This window comes from Engystomops pustulosus, chromosome 2 (genome assembly GCF_040894005.1).
Source record: "Engystomops pustulosus chromosome 2, aEngPut4.maternal, whole genome shotgun sequence".
In the NCBI taxonomy this organism is placed as follows: Eukaryota; Metazoa; Chordata; class Amphibia; order Anura; family Leptodactylidae; genus Engystomops; species Engystomops pustulosus.
In genome coordinates, this window is record NC_092412.1 from 56128199 (window position 1) to 56150241 (window position 22043).

Sequence of the window (22043 nt, forward strand, 5' to 3'; positions counted from 1 at the left end):
ATACATAATCAGGTTTGGCGCTGTTATCAGCAATGTATTGCAAATCCTGGAGAACTCCTATAACTTAAGCTAAGTTTACATTTATAGTGTGCGAGGCGGTTGCAATTGTTATAGCAGACAAGTAAAAAAATATCTCAGTGGAGGGCGTCAGGACCTCTGACTAAAATGCTGTCCATTGAACTCATTAGAGTGTCCATGAAATGGTTGGATTAAATAATCCTTTTTTTTTTTAATAACCTTTATTATCAATTTTTGAAAAAAAGTTACACTCATATTTTTTTCCCATCAATGTATCAACACTTTTCCATAAAAATATCCATTAATATACAGAATCTGAGAATGAACCACATTCCTTCTTGGAGAGACTGAAACAATGATATCTCAACCATACCCAACCCACCCACTCCTGCCCACCAAAAACCCACCCACCCAGAGAAGAGTAGAGGGGAGAGAGCCACAAGGAAAGAAATGGAAGGAAAAAAAACACTACACTTAAACAAATAAAAATCATTGCTCATAGATCTTGAAATTCGGCCTGTCCAGCCATCCATATCTTTCTCCATTTTTCCAGGTACCCATTCCGTTTCATAGTGCTTACACCTTCGGACCTCTGCCAGGAATTCATAAAACAAGGGAGGCACAGGGTTACCCCATTTACTTGCGACAATTAACCTAGCCAGAAAAATTGTTTTATATATAACATGTCGGTTCCCCAAGTTATCTCTATTTAATTTGAAAAGACTAAGCAGTGCGACCTGAACCGAACAGCTGAGCGTCAATGATAGCCTTCACCGATAAAATAGAATAACTTCCCCAGGTAAACCCTCAACTCCCGACATTCATAGGCCACATGTACGAAGTTGCAGTTGTTGCAGCAGACAAGTAAAAAAAAATATCTCTCAGTGGAGGGCGTCAGGACCTCTGTCTACAATGCTGTCCATTGAACTTTCATTATATTGTCCATTAAATGGTTGGATTAAATAATCCTTATTGCAAGACTTTTCCATCTACAAATGTACATGGTATCCGTGATGGAGGGTCCTAAAAGAACCTCTAGTGCAGGGTTAACAGGGTTGTTTCACATGGAAAGTAACATTTGCAGCCATTAGTTCACAAAAACTGGAGATCCAGAAATAGTTCTCTGTAATCAAGCAGTTTTATTCATGGGTAGAATTTATCATAATCCAGAAGTGTGCTGGGGGATTTATCATCACATTGGCTGGTTTCTTGTAATACCTTTTGAAACTTTTTTGTGTTTTTTGAGACAAAAGTCTCAACTGTGACAAAAAAGTCTCAAAGAGTTGTACAAGAAACCAGACAGTGTGGCAATAAATCCTCCCAGAGAGTTGTAGCATACCTAAACCCATAACAGCCATAATTCTAATGAGAGAAACAAGTTCTGTTAAAAGGAACCTGTCACCAGATTTTCACTATTCTAGATATTGACAGGTTTCCATAGCACTCTTATAACAATGGCCGCCTTCTTGGGCTACAAAATCAGTCCTCTAGATTCCCATAGAAACTTTGTAATCATACTTGGCAGCCAACGAGAATGAGCAGGGATTCAGAGGGGACATATCCTTTTTGGCAAAGTCCATTTCTTCTCTCCTGTCATCACTCCCACCTTCTCCTCCTTTACTCCGACATCAAACTCCTTGCTGCGCACTGCTGACATGTGCTGACATAGCAGTGAAAATCTATTAACATTTTTTTCAATGGGAAGAATTCATCATAAGCCAGAACTGAGACCTTAACCTATTACAGCCATCATTCTAATGGCAGAACCAAGTTCTATTGACTTTCCACACACCTCTGAACTCCGAGCGATTCAGTTTAACGGTTTCATATTGATTGGATATTATACAATCCAAAGTGCTGGCTTTTCCCAAAGGAAAGATTACATTAGCTCCAAATCCGTAAAAGGTCAATAGGGCAGCAGGAAATGTCTACTTTACCTTGTCCCAAAACCCCATCAGAATGATCTTCAAATACAAAAAGTTTACAATGAGATTTAGGAGTGTTAAATGTGCACTGGAGGTGATTGACACTGACAGTGGAATCCTAGATTATACTAAGGATAAAACCTTCTGAAAATGTTGGAATAAAATTAACCCTCTTGGAGTTTGGGGGTTTTGAACCTGTGGACAAAAGTCAGCTTATTGGATGTGTCTTCTATTCTGCCCTTTCTGTTTTAAAAAATACTTGCACTGACTATGGCATAACATTAACGGTTCATCTTATTTTGGGTTGTTTCACTGTTGGTGCGCCTAGAAATAATTGACACATCAAATGGGTGGGTGTTCCATTCTGTCATCCTGCATAGTTGTCAATTTATTCATAAATTCTTAAAAAGTCGGACATTTCAGGAGAACCTTCCAATCTCCTTGACTAAGATATGAAGATAAAGTTTATTGAACACTGTATTTTCAAGCAGCGGCTTTGGAAGTATTAAGCTGTTAAAGTGGTGTCCTCCTGTGTGGTGATCCAAACAAGAATGTTGAGGATTAATTTGATCTCAGTACAAGCAGTAGATTTCATGTGATGAGCGCACATACAGATTTGTACAAGGTGAACATTGTCTCGTATTTGTCCTCTATGGACAAATGATTTGCAAGTCAAATGCATATTACGAAAAACTGCCTGCGCTCATATATACCAATTAGGCTTTCAGTCATTACAATTACCTTTCATGTCTCTTCTTTATCTACAGCCTAAAGTACATGGTGAAACAACTCGAGAATGGGGAGGTCAACATTGTCGAACTGAAGAAGAATTTGGAGTACACAGCTTCATTGCTGGAAGCAGTATATATTGACGAGACAAGGTGAGGTGCTCACATTAATCACTTCAACACTTTGCCTCTTGATATGCAGATGACACAGTGGGGGTCATTTACTAAGGGCCCGATTCGCGTTTTCCCGACGTGTTACCCGAATATTTCCGATTTGCGCCGCTTGAACATGAATTGCCCCAGGTTTTTGGCGCACGCGATCGGATTGTGGCGCATCGGGGCCGGCATGCGCGCGACAGAAATCGGGGGGGCGTGGCCGAACGAAAACCCGACGTATTCGGAAAAACCGCCGCATTTAAATGCCGAAAATGTGTCGCTTGGGGAGCGCTCACCTTCACCTTCTATGGGATGGTGCATTCCGGGGCGTTAAGATTATTTTCGGCGCTGCAGCGCCACCTGGTGGACGGCGGAGGAACTACCATCTTAAATCCCAGCCGGACCCGAATCCTGTGCAGAGAACGCGCCGCTGGATCGCGAATGGGCCGGGTAAGTAAATGTGCCCCAGTGTCTCCGATAAATAGCTCTAAGTCACTTTACTTCAGATGTCAGTCACCAGTGGTCTAGATCTGACAGTCGACACGTGCCCATCAACTACGTTTTCTGTCTCAGAGCTTGGATAAATAGGTTTACAATATAAATGTTAATAAATCAAAGTCAATATGTTAAAATTGTGTGCACAATGGCCCAGATTTATGAAAAGTGAGACAAACTCCATCAGAAAACTGGTGTAGGGTGCGCCAAATTATTGAATACTGGTGCACAGTCTTCAGTTACTAGTGCAGCCAGAATAATAGATCTGGGGCATTATGTTGGATCGATCATGCACTAAACTGGACTTTTCACCCTAAGGATGGAGATACATAGAGAAATTCTGAAGAAATCTATTTACTTTCTGCTTGGAGATTTTGACATTTGCAGTGCACTGTGGGTCTTAGACAAAGCACATGGATGAGATTTGTAGATCAGTCATCCACTATATCGTTAGTTATGATTTCTTCCCCGGTGTCTGCAGCCCAATACATATATTTGACCAGGCTGTAGAACTTAAGGAGAAGACCAAGGCTGGAAAAGTATCCCCTATCTAGCACTTTGGGTGAATAAACAACATTTCCAGGAGTGCTGCCTTTTTTGCTTTTGGATTCATTTGATTTACCTGTGAGTTTGGTTTGTTGAGGCTGGCACCCTACATTGTGCGTATTAACTCCTGATACTACAGTGCTGCTCCATTCCCTATTTTTGATGCTTACAAATAGGTTGATACAATGTTTGCTTATTTGGAGGCGTAGTTTAAGCAGTCCGTTAAGTTTAGATATGATATATTTTTGTTGTATCCCCCTGAATTAACTTTTTCCTTGGTTACAGGCAAATTCTAGATACCGAAGATGAGCTCCAGGAAATCCGCTCGGATTGTGTTCCCTCTGAAGTCAGAGACTGGTTGGCTTCTACATTCACACAGCAGACAAGATCAACTGGCCGACGGTCTGAGGAAAAGCCCAGATTTCGTAGCATTGTACATGCTGTACAAGCAGGGATTTTCGTAGAAAGGTATCTTCTTAAAACTTGGCAAAAAATATTCATACACAGTAACTCTCATCTAGGTCACCTCACAGTTGAATGGATTTATCTTGAGGAGATGCTGAGGGTAAGACTGGACTCAGAAGCGTTAGGGGTTTCATGAGCTGCCTCTTCTGGGTCCCAGCAGCTTCAATGTAAATTATATCCATGGAGCCGGTCTTTACTTCTTGACTAGTTATTCTCCATTCTCCCTGACACTGATGGAGCACAGTGATGGGTAGAATAATGCCTAAAATGGGCAAAATAAAGCACAAATAATAGAGCTGGAAGGACAGATCGAAAAGGAGAACACAAAAGACAGGGCCTAGATGCGGGGAATAATAATTGAACCTAATGCACTCAAGAGATGGCCACAGAGGGAACAGTATGGACAGGAAGATGGACTAGTAGCATTTTATTAGTTAAAAGATGAGATGAGAAAACGCACATCAGTAATATAATGTCTCATATAATATCTCATACAGATTCCCTTTAATTTGAATTCAGTTGGATCGATAACCACTGGCAATCAGCTTTTCCAGGGCAAGGGGCCATACAATACATTTTCGCTCCAGCATTGAGTCCTTCATATGAAAGACTGGCCCTACTTACTTATAGCACAACTTTAAATACTGTTTAACAATTAAAATTTTTTTTTCCAGATATCAAATAGTTTAGGCTGTGTTCACATCTACCATGTGGCTTCTGTTCCAAGTGTATATTCTAATGATGTTATAGATCTCATTTGTGATGAATGAGAGTTGTGGTCTATAGACTTTATCTAAAGGCCGCAACTTTATCACTGAGGTCTTGGACATCTTGAAGCTGACAGCAAAATCTAAGACCGAGATGGGAACATAGACTTAGGACCAGCATATATTATATTATATGCTAGTTATCTATATTCACAAATAACTTAAAGAAGTCAAAAGTGTAAAGAAAAGTTAAATTTTAACAACAACAAAAAATCCAGTGGTCTTCAACAGTCACCAGGTATGTCTTTATTACGGATGTAAAATTGTTAATTTATTGTGGAGACACCCTGCAGTTTTACGTAAAAGTGCTGTAATGTTTAGCTGTATATGAAGAATACAATTGTCGCTATTCAATTGTCTGTCTTTTTGCACCCACCCTTTATCACATATTTACAAGTTAAATTTTTGCCTTTGTCTAGAATGTTTCGAAGAACATATACAGCCGTCGGGCCAAATTACTCTGCAGCTGTCGTGAACAGCTTAAAGGTAAAGTACATAATGCAGGAAGTTATAGACAGTAAAGAACAAGGTAACCTGGGCCCAAGTATGAGGTCACTTTAAAGCAGGGATACTCATCCCTGAGCACCTTCATCAGGGGAATAACTAGGAGAGGCTTCCCCCTTAAAAATATATACATATTGTATACTCACACATGGGAGTGACAAACATTTATACAATTATATATATATATATATATATACATAATACTGTATATACACACATACATACAATAGCATTTAGAGACATACAGAATATACACACACATACATACAGTGTATACACACCCCATTCCCAAATTCCAGGGCCCCCTCAAATTTTGGGCCCTATAGTGACTACCATGGCTACTACCCCTGTAGTTACACCCCTGACCTTCATAAAAGCTTGAAGTAGAAGCAAATAACTAAAAATCTATGCAGTGACTGAAAAAAAAATTACCATCCCTACAGTAAAAGTCTTCTATCTTCTAATAAACTATTTCAATTGCACTTCAGGAGTGCAGAGAGCCCTACATGGGAATTCTATATTTTAAGACTACATTAAGGAACTCCACAGTAAATGACTGATGTAATCTTTTTAATGGAAACTAAAATGCCAAAAGGAAGCAATTACATACATCAGCAACAATAATGCCAGTGCACGGAAGACACAGTCATAAAACCCTTCAGGAAACCCCAGTAGCCTCTGTGCGCACCCCATTCAGAACATACCGCAGCGTGGAGAATGTATAATGATCTGCAGGATGATCTCCGACTCCAATGATATTATTTAATATATTGCAAGTTCTACAGTTTCCCATGAATATCTGTCCCGGGTGCTCTTAGTTTATCTCTGAATGAAATTTTATATTAAAAAAAATTAACAAATGTTTTGATTTACGTATTTTGGACTAGATTTTAAAGGGACTCTTAATGTGTGGAGATGACAGAGCAATGGTTTCCTTTCAATTATTGTGTCAGTGAATGTGCCCCATTGTATTAAAGAAATTAGTTAAAGGGGTGTTCCCACAAAAACACAATTCTTAAATATACTCAGGATAACAAAATAACACATTTTCTAATTCACTGTTATTAACAAAAATACAGCATTTCACAGATATAATTCCAAGCTGTCTCTATCAGTCCTGGTGTATTCAATTTTGGTTGTCACTAGATCCGACTGTAAATCTTGTGACTATGGTCAGACAATTCCTTCTAGCATTGCAGGAGAAGGGAGAGGGTTAGAAGGCAGACATCACTACACACAGGCACTCCCTGGTTCAGCCATGTTTCTACTAGCGTGGGGCAACTGCTCTACAAACAAGATAACTTCTGGATCTGCGGGAGCAGGTGACATAGCAGGGCTGACTGTATTGTACTGATAAGATGAGACAGCAGAGCTCAGTGTGTTATTGTGTCCTGTATCCATCTCATGACTCTTTCTGATCTCTCTTTTTCTGTGTCAGATACTAGTAGAATGTTCAGAACCTAAATGAAAGTGTAGATAAACCTGTACCCTGATAATCTAAGCACATTATCAGCTCACCTAAATCAAAGTGTAGAAAAATCTGTACCCTAATAATCTAAGCATATTATCAGCTCATAGCAGCTCATAACAGAGAGGAAACATAAAGAGTGTGCTTAGAGAGTCCCTGCCCACACTCTCGAATGTTACACTGACCATCACTGAGTTATAGGAGCTAAAACAGCAATAAAACTGAGTAAAATTGCAAATTAAGGGGTCAAAATGATCTTTATTGTGTAAATTTTACTAGGGCATTCAAATTTGAGAACTTTCTTTCATTGGCAAACCCCTAATTTTCTCCAGTGTTTTACGAGGATATGGTAGCATATGGAAGATGGAAAAAACCTTTATCGGTCCAAGGGACGCATTGTCATGCCGCTCAACTTTAAGGGGCCGCACTAGTAACCAGACCCAGAATACAGGAGACACCCAGAGCAGACCTATTATACTTCAGACCGAGCAAACATAGTAGTGGAGACCCCCAGAGTAGACCTATAACAATGGAGACCCCCAGAGCAGATGTATAATAGTGGAGACACCCAGATTAAATTTAGAACAGTGGAACACCATAAAATTTACAATACTGGAGACCTCCAGAATATACCTATTATAGTCTGGACACCTGGAGCAGACTTACTGAAGATCTCCAGAGCAGACAACAATACTGGAGACCCACAAGGCAAACTATAATACTGGAGATCCCCAGAGCGGACATATATAATAGTGGGGACCTTCAGAGCAGACATATAATAGTAGAGACCCTCAGAGCAGTCATGTAATACTGGAGACCCCCAGAGCAGACATATAATAGTAGAGACCCCCAGAGTAGAAGTATAATACAGAAGACCCCTGAAGCAGACATCTACAATAGTAAAGCTACAAGTTTAGCAAGTCCAGTAGCTCAGCCACACCCCTCCTATCTCACCAGAGGCGTAACTAGGCAGGGCCCCATAGCAGACTTCTGAATGGGTCCCCCTTCCCTGTAAACATTATATAAGTCATGGTACCTAAATTTATTAAAAGGATATAAATTGAGTTGCTAGTCTTCTAAATCCCTAAACGTAATATGGTGCTGCATAACCTTTAAGGGAACCTATCAGCGGGATTTCAGTTATCAGGTTAATGGTAGCTGCTGCGGGTTCCATTATACACTCATATAATACATAATACCCACAACTTATAAATTCATATATACACATATATACTCAGATAGTATATATACACTCATTACACAGATTTTACACTGATACACGCATATTATACACTTATACACATAAATTATACACATTATACACATAGTATACTCATATATACATATAACCTCATATATATATAATACACACATCATACACTTATTACACACTCATACATACACATTATACACTCATTACACACATTTTACACTGATACACATATATAATACACTTATACACATACATTATACACATTATACACTCATATATACATTATGCACTCATTACACAAATTATATTCTCATACACATTATACATTTATACACACACATTATACACTCATATATAAACAACATACACTGATTTATACACATTATATACTCATATATACATATCATACACTCATTACACACACATATACATTCCTACATACACATTAAACACTTATACACACATTGAAGCAGCTGTTACATCTGCTACCATGGTAGTTATGCCACTGTATCTCACAGCAGACAGCTCAGTCTGATACAGCACAATCTTGCTATATTCTCCTCAGTCACGCCCCCTCCTGTCTCACAGCACACAGCTCAGTCTGATACAGCACAATCTTGCCATATCCCTCCTCGGTCACACCCCCTTCCTCAGCCCTGCCCATCTTACAGCAGACAGCTATATGCTATATTCTCCTCAGTCACACCCCCTCCTGTCTCACAGCAGACAGCTCTGTCTGATACAGCACAATTCTGCTGTCTCCCTTAGCCATGCACTTCAGTGTGTAACACTCACTCACTGCACAGTCTTTTCTCCCCCATGACTAGCGGTGTCACTAGATAAAAGACAAGAAGGAGCAGAGTGCTTGTGCATGTGACATAGAAATAGGCTGCAATTTGGAAATGATGATACATAAATTCATGACAAGAAAAGTTTGGCGGAAAGACAGCTCAATGGGACTCATTTACTAAGGGTCCGAATCGCGCACTTGCATCAGGTTTCCCGGCGATTTCCGATTTGCGCCGAATTGCCCTAGGATTTTGGCGCATCGACGCAAGCTTTCACGCGACAGAAATGGGGGGTGCATGGATAACCCGACAGATTTGGAAAAAACGTGGAATTTAAAAAAGAATTTGTGTCGGGACGAAGAAGGTGAACTCCAGCGGCACCTTCTGGATATCGGACGCACGGACCTTAGTGAATCGCGGCAGACCCGAATCAGCGTCAGAGAACGCGCCGCTGGATCAAGACTGGACCGGGTAAGTAAATGTTCCCCATTGCATCTTACTTTACTACAGGAGCTATTTGTGTGGTTTCCTTTGCCTGGACAGGCCTGGGATCTGTACTACTTTAACACTTTAACTACTGCTTTTCCCCATGAATTGTGGGGCATTTTTTTCTAAAAACTGTGTGTTGTGCTATTTCTCCCGAAATCCTATAACTAAAGTGACAAATGAACATTAACACTGTACTACATTCAATAGGGTTAGCCACTACACAATCTGATGGGGGATGTTAAAATATTAAAATCCAATTATTATTGGATTTTTAGATTTCCAGTAATAACAGTGATAAGGTCTTCTAAGAAATAAACCTAATAGGATATGCATTTTCTAGAACAGACAGGAGACTTGAATGGTCCTTATTACCAGAAAAAATGGATGTTATATCTTAAAGCAAAGTAACTTCTGAAGCTGATTCCTTCTTCCAGTCTGTATGAGGTTTATCTCCTCTCCACAGACATTCATGTGACCTAACAGCTTAGCCCCAAATAGGTACAGTAGCTTTCATCGCAGCTCCCACAATGCACTTCTCTCTAGGAAAAGCAGAATGAGGAATTCAGTGTTATGACTGAGTCAGGAATAAAACATCATACAAAGCCTGTAACGTGCAGCTAAATATGTGGGTGATAAATATCATCACTATTAGTAGTAGTATAAGTTATAAAAAGCAGGTGGAAAATTGTTCAACATTATGGCCCAGATTTGTGCCTCACTAATGTGCAGAGTGCGACAGATGACTGAATACTGGTGCACGGACTTCATAAATATGGCGCCCCCTGCACTGCTCGGGAAGTGTGCACCATATTCATAAGTGTGGCGTACGGGAACGCCCCTCTAGTGGCAGAATTTTGTGGACACAGTGCACGAAACTAGCACAGACACTTCATAAATACATGTGCAAGCAGCTTGCACATTCTTTTCAGTGCAAAGTCTGACAGAAAACTGGCGCAAACACTGTAATAAATGTGGGCCTTTATGTAGTGAAATGTAAATAGGTAAACTATAATACTTAAAGAGGACCTGTCACCCGGGAAAAACACCTCCAACAAATTAGTTCCCCCTCATCCTGTCCCCAGCCCCTTTATATTTATCGAATTTTTATTAAAATTGGTGTTTTCATACTTAGTTTAAAACGATCCGACCTCTTATCAAATAAGAGGTTAGATCATTGTACAAGTCTCCTAACAGTCGGCTGTATTTATGAGGGGGCCGGCCGACACACCCCCTCCACGCCCCTGTCAGTCAGGGGCCTGTAAGACTCGCCGGCAGCAGTGCATGTATTGTGCAATCACTGCCGGCTCTATGGGATGCAGCGCTGTGCTGACAGCGGCCGCAGAGGGGCTTATTCACAGCGCTGGTTGAATGTTTGGCCGGCGCTGTGAATAAGCCCCTCTACGGCCGCTGTCAGCACAGAGCTGCATCGCATAGAGCCAGGGGTTTTTTTCCCAGGTGACAGGTCCTCTTTGAAGGAAATCTTCCATCAAAATCAAGCATGATAAACCGGGAACATTTAGTCATAGATCCAGGCTCCGTCACTGTTGTAATATTCTTATGTTTGTTATCCATGGTCTCCTTCCTTCTAAAATCAACTTTAAAAATGATGCTTATGATCCTGAAGGGCAATAACAAAGCTGTAGCTTCACACATTGTTACACTGTCTCATCCTCTTCCATAAGTTGCTACCATACAACTAATGTGGCCAAGATAAAGTGTGGCAATACAAATAATGCCATACTAGTTTCATTGATAAATGTGAAAATACATTCAAGATTTTAGAGATTTAATAAAAGTTATATTTTCGCACACTCAAAACTTTTTTATTCTTCCAAGTCGTCCCCCTCCCCTTTTTTCTTCACACAAGTGTTTCCAACATTTGAACACATAACGTTCTCCTAACTGTCTCATCCTCCCCCTTCTGCTCCCTCAGAACTTCCCCACTCCCTCTGTTTGCTGTAATTTCACACAGTTGGAATGGGAGGGGGGAGACATGGTCCTGCAAAATGTAACCCAGTGAAGCTACAGTATAGAGGGGTTCTGGTGATGCCCCAGAGCCCTTCTGGTTCATTGGCATATTTTTTAAAGTTGATTTGAGAAAGTTGGAGGCCGTGGTAAACAAATATAAGAAGATCACCACAGTCACAGTGCCTGGAAACTATGAGTAAGTGTCTCTGGTGTATCATGCTGTATTATTATTAGGAATATGACCGCTGGAACCACCAGTGATCAGGAAAATCTGTGAAATCTCTTATGATCATGCAGTTGGACATGTGTTGCCAATTCTCACTTCTGTTGTGCTGCAGGGACTGGATCTCACACAGCACTAAAGAAGTTAATCAGATGGGGTTTTCTACATATTAATGAGACCAGGAGTGGGGTGAGAAAAAAAAACATGCTTATCCCGCACCTTCTATAGGTTTCTGCATCACGTTGGTACTTCCGGCTTTGGCCCTGCACCAAACTGGACATTCAATGGAGTCACAAAAAACTCTTCCACTTTGTGGAAAACTCCTTTAAGCATGGGTCATCCATGTGTATTGACACCCCATTCACAATGTGACCTTTGATATACCTAAACCCTAATGGTTTCGCCGATCTGCCATATGTAGTAGTGTATATAGGACATCACTGTAGGCTGGTACACCACCATGCTTCCTAGAATGGAAGTCACCAGTTATCTCGGCAGAAACTGATCCAGCAGCAAAAAAATGTAATATAGATGTTGTGTTGTTGGTTGCTTATTTCCTGTTTTATTCCCTTTTTATAGCATTTGGATCTCTGGGACTTTGATGTGTTTGTATTGAACAGAGTGAGTGAAGATCACGCTTTGAAGACGATTGTCTTTGAACTTCTGACCAGACACAACCTGAACAGTCGTTTTAAGGTAAAATAATTTGTACTTTCAGCTATTTTCATGACTGGAAGTGTTTTTGTGACTTTGCATTTTTTTCTTCTGCATCAAACATCTTTTACTATTTGATGGTTTTCCAGGATATATGTAAATATATAAAAAATATTTTTCCAAAACCTTTTGCCGCATCTCTCCACCTGTCCTGCTGCACCTTTGCTCTGTGCAATGAAACAAATCTGCAATACCAGAACACATGGAGAGGTGTGATGGTAATATTAAAATATGTAATTTTAGATGTAAATCTGCTATGTAATTTGTATATAATGGTAGCACCGTGAGCCATCATGCCATCGCATGCAGCAAGTCACCACTTATAAATATGAAAGATGATACAGATTTCTAGATGCAGAAATATAAAGTAGATTATGTATACAGTAGATAGACAATATAAGATGGATAGATATGAGAGATAAATACAGAAGAAGAGAAATAGAAGATTGATTGATTGATTGATAGATGGATATATAATAGATAGGAGATAAGATAGATAGATAATGGTTAGATAGATATATACGGTAGATAGGATGTAGACAGATTATAGGAGATTGATAACTAGACAGATAGATGATAGATATTTAGACAGGAGATAGATGATAAGCATCTTCACCCAAGCAATCAACCAAGGGGTATTAACCATTTCACTGCCAGACATTTCTAGAAATTTTGTCGTGTTATTGGCCCGAGCAATTTTTACAATTTTGACATTTACAAATAAAACCGAAATTACAGCAGAAAATTGTACTGCACATCACACAGATCTATCATTGTATGCTCCTTTACATAATGGCAACCCAAATAAATAACTGTATATCCATAGATAATGAGATAATAAAAGTCACTTTTAGATGTGCGCCATTGTATTATCTGCACAATAACAGTGAGAATGTCATAACATGTGTTCTTAGATAGTTCTGGATAGGAGAGGGATAAAAACTTGTGCATTAGTTGATATTATCCCTTATTAAAATTGAGTAAAATATAAAGTGAATATTTCCATTATCTGTGAGGTGCAGCAGCTCCTGTGTGGCCTATGGTACAAATTCTCCCTGTAGCTGCCGGCTAAGAATCTGGAGGGGGGGACACTTCAGAGGGTTAAATCTCTGGCTCTGTGACACCAAGAATCTCATTTATTTTTATCTATAGAAGAGAAGAGTCTCCTCTTTAATATGAATTTAAATTTTGTGTTTCTATGTTTCTGGAGATATTGAGGCATATTTACTAAGGGTCGGTCGGATGCATTTCCGTCAGGTTTCCTGAATTTTTCCATTTTTGCGCTGAATTGCGCTGGGTTTTTGGCGCACACAATCGGATTGTGGCGCATCGGCGCCGGCTTTCTTGCGACACAAATCGGGGGGCTTGACCGCTGGAAAACCTGACTGATTCGGACAAACCGCAGAATTTAAATATCAAATTGTGTCAGCACTCACATGCATCGGGAAGATGATGGTGAACTCCGGCAGACTTCGGCGGGGAAGCGACACATGCTGGAAATTGGACGCACTATTTTAGTGAATCGTCGAACATTCCAGATCGGCGGCGTCAACGGGACAGGTAAGTAAATGTGCCCCATTAACTGTTAAATTGTCATCAAGAGTGATTTTTATATATAAAAATCGCACCCGAAATTTTCTATTTAAATGTGAATATCTCCGGTTTCCTGATGCCTAGAAACACAATTTTAGAAACATTAAAAGAAGAGATTGTCCTCTTTCAGGGGGCCCAGTTTGCAACCCCCCTAATGCCGGGCTTGTATCTGGCGTAGAAATACATAAGTGTCCCCCGAAGAATATGTTGAGATTGTTTATGTGTAATTTTTCTATTACCTATTCTTGCCTGATTTGCACATAAACTATGAATATCGTACATTTCCGTCGGAAGCAGAGGGGCACCACTTACATGTTTACATGTTCTCTGTTCACACAGATTCCTGTTGCGTTTCTTATGAGTTTTCTGGACGCCTTGGAAAGTGGCTATGGGAAATACAAGAATCCTTATCACAACCAGATCCATGCAGCCGATGTCACACAGACGGTCCATTGTTTTCTGTTACGAACAGGCATGGTGGTAAGTGGTCACTACATGTGCAATATGCATTTCTTGGTTTCCTTGGTTTTTCAGGTAATGGATCTCCAAGTATCAGAACCTCAATGAGATATAAATCTACAGGAATATTGCTCACTAGTACAGAATGACACGTCACACAATTATGTAAAAATATGGAGAATACTCTTCAAATTGTTTTTTTTTCTTATTAACACAAAATCTTCTCATTTCCTCTGTATAAGCTGGTCCTTGTAGCTGCAACGGGAGACATTACTGCCAAAAAAACATGTAGACTTTAATCATGAAGTGAACGTAAAGGCAGCATAGTTCTGGACAACAAACTTAGACTAGACAAATAAAAGAAATGCACCAAGTTTATTATGAATGAATCTGCATCACGGAGGGGCTCTGGTAACACCCCTAGAACCCTTTAGGCTCAATAGCGTTATATGAATAATAAATATAAGAAGATACACAAAATTTTCCAAACTGGCTGATTTTAGGTGGTTGGTTCAAGATCTAATGTGTATGAGGCCTCATGATTCTCTTTAGATGGCAGATTGCGGTAGATATAAGCAATAGCTAATCTTTCTGTATTACTCGCTGAGACAATCATGGCTCTCAGCTGCACATATGTTCATCTTACATCTATCTCATGTGTTCTAGGTGCCTATGGTTTATGTTATCTTTTAGTTGGCTCCAGAATTTAGTTATCTTAAGGCCGACTGAGCCACATCCCTTCCAGACAAACAGAAAAGTGTCTCAAACTCTATTTATAATTAATGAGATAAACTCCATCCATGTTCTTGTGATTAGCAAAGCTCCAGTGACCAGTCTACAACCCAACATTTAGCCTGTGAATAGTGAATAAGTTGTATTTGTGGGATATCCCCATTGTTTCTTATTGAGTTCTTTGGGGGAGACTCATCATTGCTTTCACGCCAGTTCTCTGGCATAGAAGCAGTGGAAATTTTTGAGCAGTGCAAGAATTTGCAATTAAAATTGTGAATATGCGACATCCATGCCATGTAGTTGTGGAGGAGGAGTAGCGGGGAACGTCCGGTGGAGGGGGCTGACGACCTTACATAGTTTTGTGTGCCGGCCGTGCCGCCCACCAGATGCATCAAGAGACCTAAGTGTCTTGCGAGTGACCAATATCATACGCCGTGGCAGGGGTGCAGGCATATATCTGATATGTATAATAAATCTCCCCGTATATCTTCACATATGCAGGTGATTCTAGGTCAGGGGCTCCACAGTGCCAAGAGGAAACAGTATATGTGAAACATAAGATTAGTGTCCGCCTATATTTGCTTTCTGTATAGTGAAGAGGAAAATCTGCAACTTTCTCCCCCTCACCTCTATTATCAAGGTCATAACCATCAGGCACAATGCTGCGACGTAATAAACAGAACACATCATCACCAGCGAATACTCATTTTCCGTAGCAGATTTAAGAGGCTTTAACTTCCTTTAAGTGATCATGAAATTACATCAGATGGAAAATGCGAGTCTGTTTTATTACTTAATTAGTGGCAGAATAAAAAATAGTTTAATTTGTGCCGTGCCAGCAGCTGTGTACCCTCATTTACTGTTATAAATGGAGCTCTGTGTAGCCATACATTATTAAAGGGCCAACAAATGTGTCTTGTAAAACATATTTCCTTCAGTTCACAGACCTACTTTATTTTAAAATAAGCCCATGACAAATCTGTAATGGAATGACAGTGGTCACTACACAAGGGGTTAGTTTTACTCCAGAAATAAATTGACAGTGAACAGCAGATTGTACATGGTGTCCTATCTGGAGGCAACATGTTATAGAGCAGGTGGAGCTGAGCAGATTGTATATACTGTAGTCCCCTATCAGTAGGTAGCATATTATAGAGCATGTGAAGAGGAGTAGATTGTCCATACTGTCCTATTAGTAGGCAGCATTGTTATCATATTAGCACGACTCCCAACTGTCCCGTATTTGACAGGACAGACCAAGTTCGTGGGCGCTGTGTGGAGGTAGACTGTGGGAAGTCACTATATGAGAGGGAAGGAGGGCAGGGGGGCAATATATAAGAGGGATGGAGGACAGGACACCACTATATAAGAAGGATGGAGGACAGGACACCACTATATGAGAGGGATGGAGGACAGGACACCACTATATGAGAGGGATGGAGGACAGGAGGTCACTATATGAGAGGGAAGGAGGGCAGGGGGGCAATATATAAGAGGGATGGAGGACAGGACACCACTATATAAGAAGGATGGAGGACAGGACACCACTATATGAGAGGGATGGAGGACAGGACACCACTATATGAGAGGGATGGAGGACAGGAGGTCACTATATGAGAGGGATGGAGGACAGGACACCACTATAAAAGAGGGATGGAGGACAGGACACCACTATATGAGAGGGATGGAGGGCAGGAGGCCACTATATGAGAGGGATGGAGGACAGGACACCACTATATAAGAAGGATGGAGGACAGGACACCACTATATGAGAGGGATGGAGGACAGGACACCACTATATGAGAGGGATGGAGGACAGGACACCACTATATGAGGGGGATGGAGGACAGGACACCACTATATGAGAGGGATGGAGGACAGGACACCACTATATAAGAGGGATGGAGGACAGGACACTACTATATGAGAGGGATGGAGGACAGGAGGCCACTATATGAGAGGGATGGAGGACAGGACACCATTATATGAGAGGGATGGAGGACAGGAGGCCACTATATGAGAGGGATGGAGGACAGGACACCACTATATAAGAGGGATGGAGGACAGGACACCACTATATAAGAAGGATGGAGGACAGGACACCACTATATGAGAGGGATGGAGGACAGGACACCACTATATGAGAGGGATGGAGGACAGGACACCACTATATGAGAGGGATGGAGGACAGGACACCACTAAATGAGAGGGATGGAGGACAGGACACCACTATATGAGAGGGATGGAGGACAGGACACCACTATATGAGAGGGATGGAGGACAGGACACCACTATATGAGAGAGATGGAGGACAAGACACCACTATATGAGAGGGATGGAGGACAGGACACCACTATATGAGAGGGATGGAGGACAGGGGACCACTATATAAGAGGGAAGGAGGGCAGGAGGTCACTATATGAGAGGGATGGAGGACAGGACACCACTATATGAGAGGGAAGGAGGACAGGAGGTCACTATATGAGAGGGATGGAGGACAGGACACCACTATATGAGGGGGATGGAGGACAGGACACCACTATATGAGAGGGATGGAGGACAGGAGGCCACTATATGAGAGGGATGGAGGACAGGACACCACTATATGAGAGGGATGGAGGACAGGACACCACTATATGAGAGGGATGGAGGACAGGACACCACTATATGAGAGGGAAGGAGGACAGGAGGTCACTATATGAGGGGGATGGAGGACAGGACACCACTATATAAGAGGGAAGGATGGCAGGAGGTCACTATATGAGAGGGATGGAGGACAGGACACCACTATATGAGAGGGAAGGAGGACAGGACACCATTATATGAGAGGGATGGAGGACAGGACACCACTATATGAGGGGGATGGAGGACAGGACACCACTATATGAGGGGGATGGAGGACAGGGGGCCACTATATGAGAGGGATGGAGGACAAGACACCACTATATAAGAAGGATGGAGGACAGGACACCACTATATGAGAGGGAAGGAGGACAGGACGCCACTATATGAGAGGGATGGAGGACAGGACACCACTATATGAGAGGGATGGAGGACAGGACACCACTATATGAGAGGGATGGAGGACATGACACCACTATATAAGAAGGATGGAGGACAGGACACCACTATATGAGAGGGAAGGAGGGCAGGAGGTCACTATATGAGAGGGATGGAGGACAGGACACCACTATATGAGAGGGAAGGAGGGCAGGAGGTCACTATATGAGAGGGATGGAGGACAGGACACCACTATATGAGAGGGAAGGAGGACAGGACACCACTATATGAGGGGGATGGAGGACAGGACACCACTATATAAGAGGGAAGGAGGACAGTAGGTCACTATATGAGGGGGATGGAGGACAGGACACCACTATATGAGAGGGATGGAGGACAGGACACCACTATATGAGAGGGATGGAGGACAGGACGCCACTATATGAGAGGGATGGAGGACAGGACACCACTATATGAGAGGGATGGAGGACAGGACACCACTATATGAGAGGGATGGAGGACAGGACACCACTATATGAGAGGGATGGAGGACAGGACACCACTATATGAGAGGGATGGAGGACAGGACACCACTATATAAGAGGGATGGAGGACAGGACACCACTATATGAGAGGGATGGAGGACAGGACGCCACTATATGAGAGGGATGGAGGACAGGACACCACTATATGAGAGGGATGGAGGACAGGACACCACTATATGAGGGGGATGGAGGACAGGACACCACTATATGAGAGGGATGGAGGACAGGACACCACTATATGAGAGGGATGGAGGACAGGACACCACTATATGAGAGGGATGGAGGACAGGACACCACTATATGAGAGGGATGGAGGACAGGACACCACTATATGAGAGGGATGGAGGACAGGACACCACTATATTAGAGGGATGGAGGACAGGACACCACTATATAAGAGGGATGGAGGACAGGAGGTCACTATATGAGAGGGATGGAGGACCGGACACCACTATATAAGAGGGATGGAGGACAGGACACCACTATATAAGAAGGATGGAGGACAGGACACCACTATATGAGAGGGATGGAGGACAGGACACCACTATATGAGAGGGATGGAGGACAGGACACCACTATATGAGAGGGATGGAGGACAGGACACCACTATATGAGAGGGATGGAGGACAGGACACCACTAAATGAGAGGGATGGAGGACAGGACACCACTATATGAGAGGGATGGAGGACAGGACACCACTATATGAGAGGGATGGAGGACAGGACACCACTATATGAGAGGGATGGAGGACAGGACACCACTATATGAGAGGGATGGAGGACAGGACACCACTATATGAGAGGGATGGAGGACAGGACACCACTAAATGAGAGGGATGGAGGACAGGACACCACTATATGAGAGGGATGGAGGACAGGACACCACTATATGAGAGGGATGGAGGACAGGACACCACTATATGAGAGGGATGGAGGACAGGACACCACTATATGAGAGGGATGGAGGACAGGACACCACTATATGAGGGGGATGGAGGACAGGACACCACTATATGAGGAGGATGGAGGACAGGACACCACTATATAAGAGGGATGGAGGACAGGACACAACTATATGAGAGGGATGGAGGACAGGAGGTCACTATATGAGGGGGATGGAGGACAGGACACCACTATATGAGAGGGATGGAGGACAGGACACCACTATATGAGAGGGATGGAGGACAGGGGACCACTATATAAGAGGGAAGGAGGGCAGGAGGTCACTATATGAGAGGAATGGAGGACAGCACACCACTATATGAGAGGGAAGGAGGACAGGAGGTCACTATATGAGAGGGATGGAGGACAGGACACCACTATATGAGGGGGATGGAGGACAGGACACCACTATATGAGAGGGATGGAGGACAGGAGGCCACTATATGAGAGGGATGGAGGACAGGACACCACTATATGAGAGGGATGGAGGACAGGACACCACTATATGAGAGGGATGGAGGACAGGACACCACTATATGAGAGGGAAGGAGGACAGGAGGTCACTATATGAGGGGGATGGAGGACAGGACACCACTATATAAGAGGGAAGGATGGCAGGAGGTCACTATATGAGAGGGATGGAGGACAGGACACCACTATATGAGAGGGAAGGAGGACAGGACACCACTATATGAGAGGGATGGAGGACAGGACACCACTATATGAGAGGGATGGAGGACAGGACACCACTATATGAGAGGGAAGGAGGACAGGAGGTCACTATATGAGAGGGATGGAGGACAGGACACCACTATATGAGAGGGAAGGAGGACAGGACACCACTATATGAGAGGGATGGAGGACAGGACACCACTATATGAGGGGGATGGAGGACAGGACACCACTATATGAGGGAGATGGAGGACAGGGGGCCACTATATGAGAGGGATGGAGGACAAGACACCACTATATAAGAAGGATGGAGGACAGGACACCACTATATGAGAGGGAAGGAGGACAGGACGCCACTATATGAGAGGGATGGAGGACAGGACACCACTATATGAGAGGGATGGAGGACAGGACACCACTATATGAGAGGGATGGAGGACATGACACCACTATATAAGAAGGATGGAGGACAGGACACCACTATATGAGAGGGAAGGAGCGCAGGAGGTCACTATATGAGAGGGATGGAGGACAGGACACCACTATATGAGAGGGAAGGAGGGCAGGAGGTCACTATATGAGAGGGATGGAGGACAGGACACCACTATATGAGAGGGAAGGAGGACAGGACACCACTATATGAGGGGGATGGAGGACAGGACACCACTATATAAGAGGGAAGGAGGACAGTAGGTCACTATATGAGGGGGATGGAGGACAGGACACCACTATATGAGAGGGATGGAGGACAGGACGCCACTATATGAGAGGGATGGAGGACAGGACGCCACTATATGAGAGGGATGGAGGACAGGACACCACTATATGAGAGGGATGGAGGACAGGACACCACTATATGAGAGGGATGGAGGACAGGACACCACTATATGAGAGGGATGGAGGACAGGACACCACTATATGAGAGGGATGGAGGACAGGACACCACTATATAAGAGGGATGGAGGACAGGACACCACTATATAAGAGGGATGGAGGACAGGACACCACTATATGAGAGGGATGGAGGACAGGACGCCACTATATGAGAGGGATGGAGGACAGGACACCACTATATGAGAGGGATGGAGGACAGGACACCACTATATGAGGGGGATGGAGGACAGGACACCACTATTTGAGAGGGATGGAGGACAGGACACCACTATATGAGAGGGATGGAGGACAGGACACCACTATATGAGAGGGATGGAGGACAGGACACCACTATATGAGAGGGATGGAGGACAGAACACCACTATATGAGAGGGATGGAGGACAGGACACCACTATATGAGAGGGATGGAGGACAGGACACCACTATATAAGAGGGAAGGAGGGCAGGAGGTCACTATATGAGGGGGATGGAGGACAGGACACCACTATATGAGAGGGAAGGAGGACAGGACACCACTATATGAGGGGGATGGAGGACAGGACACCACTATATGAGGGGGATGGAGGACAGGGGGCCACTATATGAGGGGGATGGAGGACAGGACACCACTATATGAGAGGGATGGAGGACAGGAGGCCACTATATGAGAGGGATGGAGGACAGGACACCACTATATAAGAGGGATGGAGGACAGGACACCACTATATAAGAAGGATGGAGGACAGGACACCACTATAT

At 42.9% G+C, this 22043-nt stretch overlaps 1 protein-coding gene across 8 annotated transcripts in view; it reads left to right on the forward strand.

The window, feature by feature from the left end:
- PDE1B (phosphodiesterase 1B) overlaps positions 1-22043 on the forward strand; it is a 254028-nt gene that overhangs the window by 204171 nt on the left and 27814 nt on the right. For all 8 annotated transcript variants that reach the window (XR_011853070.1, XM_072134695.1, XM_072134693.1 and 5 more), the window contains 5 exons: positions 2711-2824; positions 4154-4336; positions 5520-5586; positions 12333-12449; positions 14400-14540. Coding sequence is in view for 7 of the 8 variants with exons in the window: in XM_072134695.1 (XP_071990796.1) it covers positions 2711-2824; positions 4154-4336; positions 5520-5586; positions 12333-12449; positions 14400-14540 (622 nt within the window). In the remaining variant the exon portion in view is untranslated. The remainder of the gene's footprint in view (positions 1-2710; positions 2825-4153; positions 4337-5519; positions 5587-12332; positions 12450-14399; positions 14541-22043) is intronic.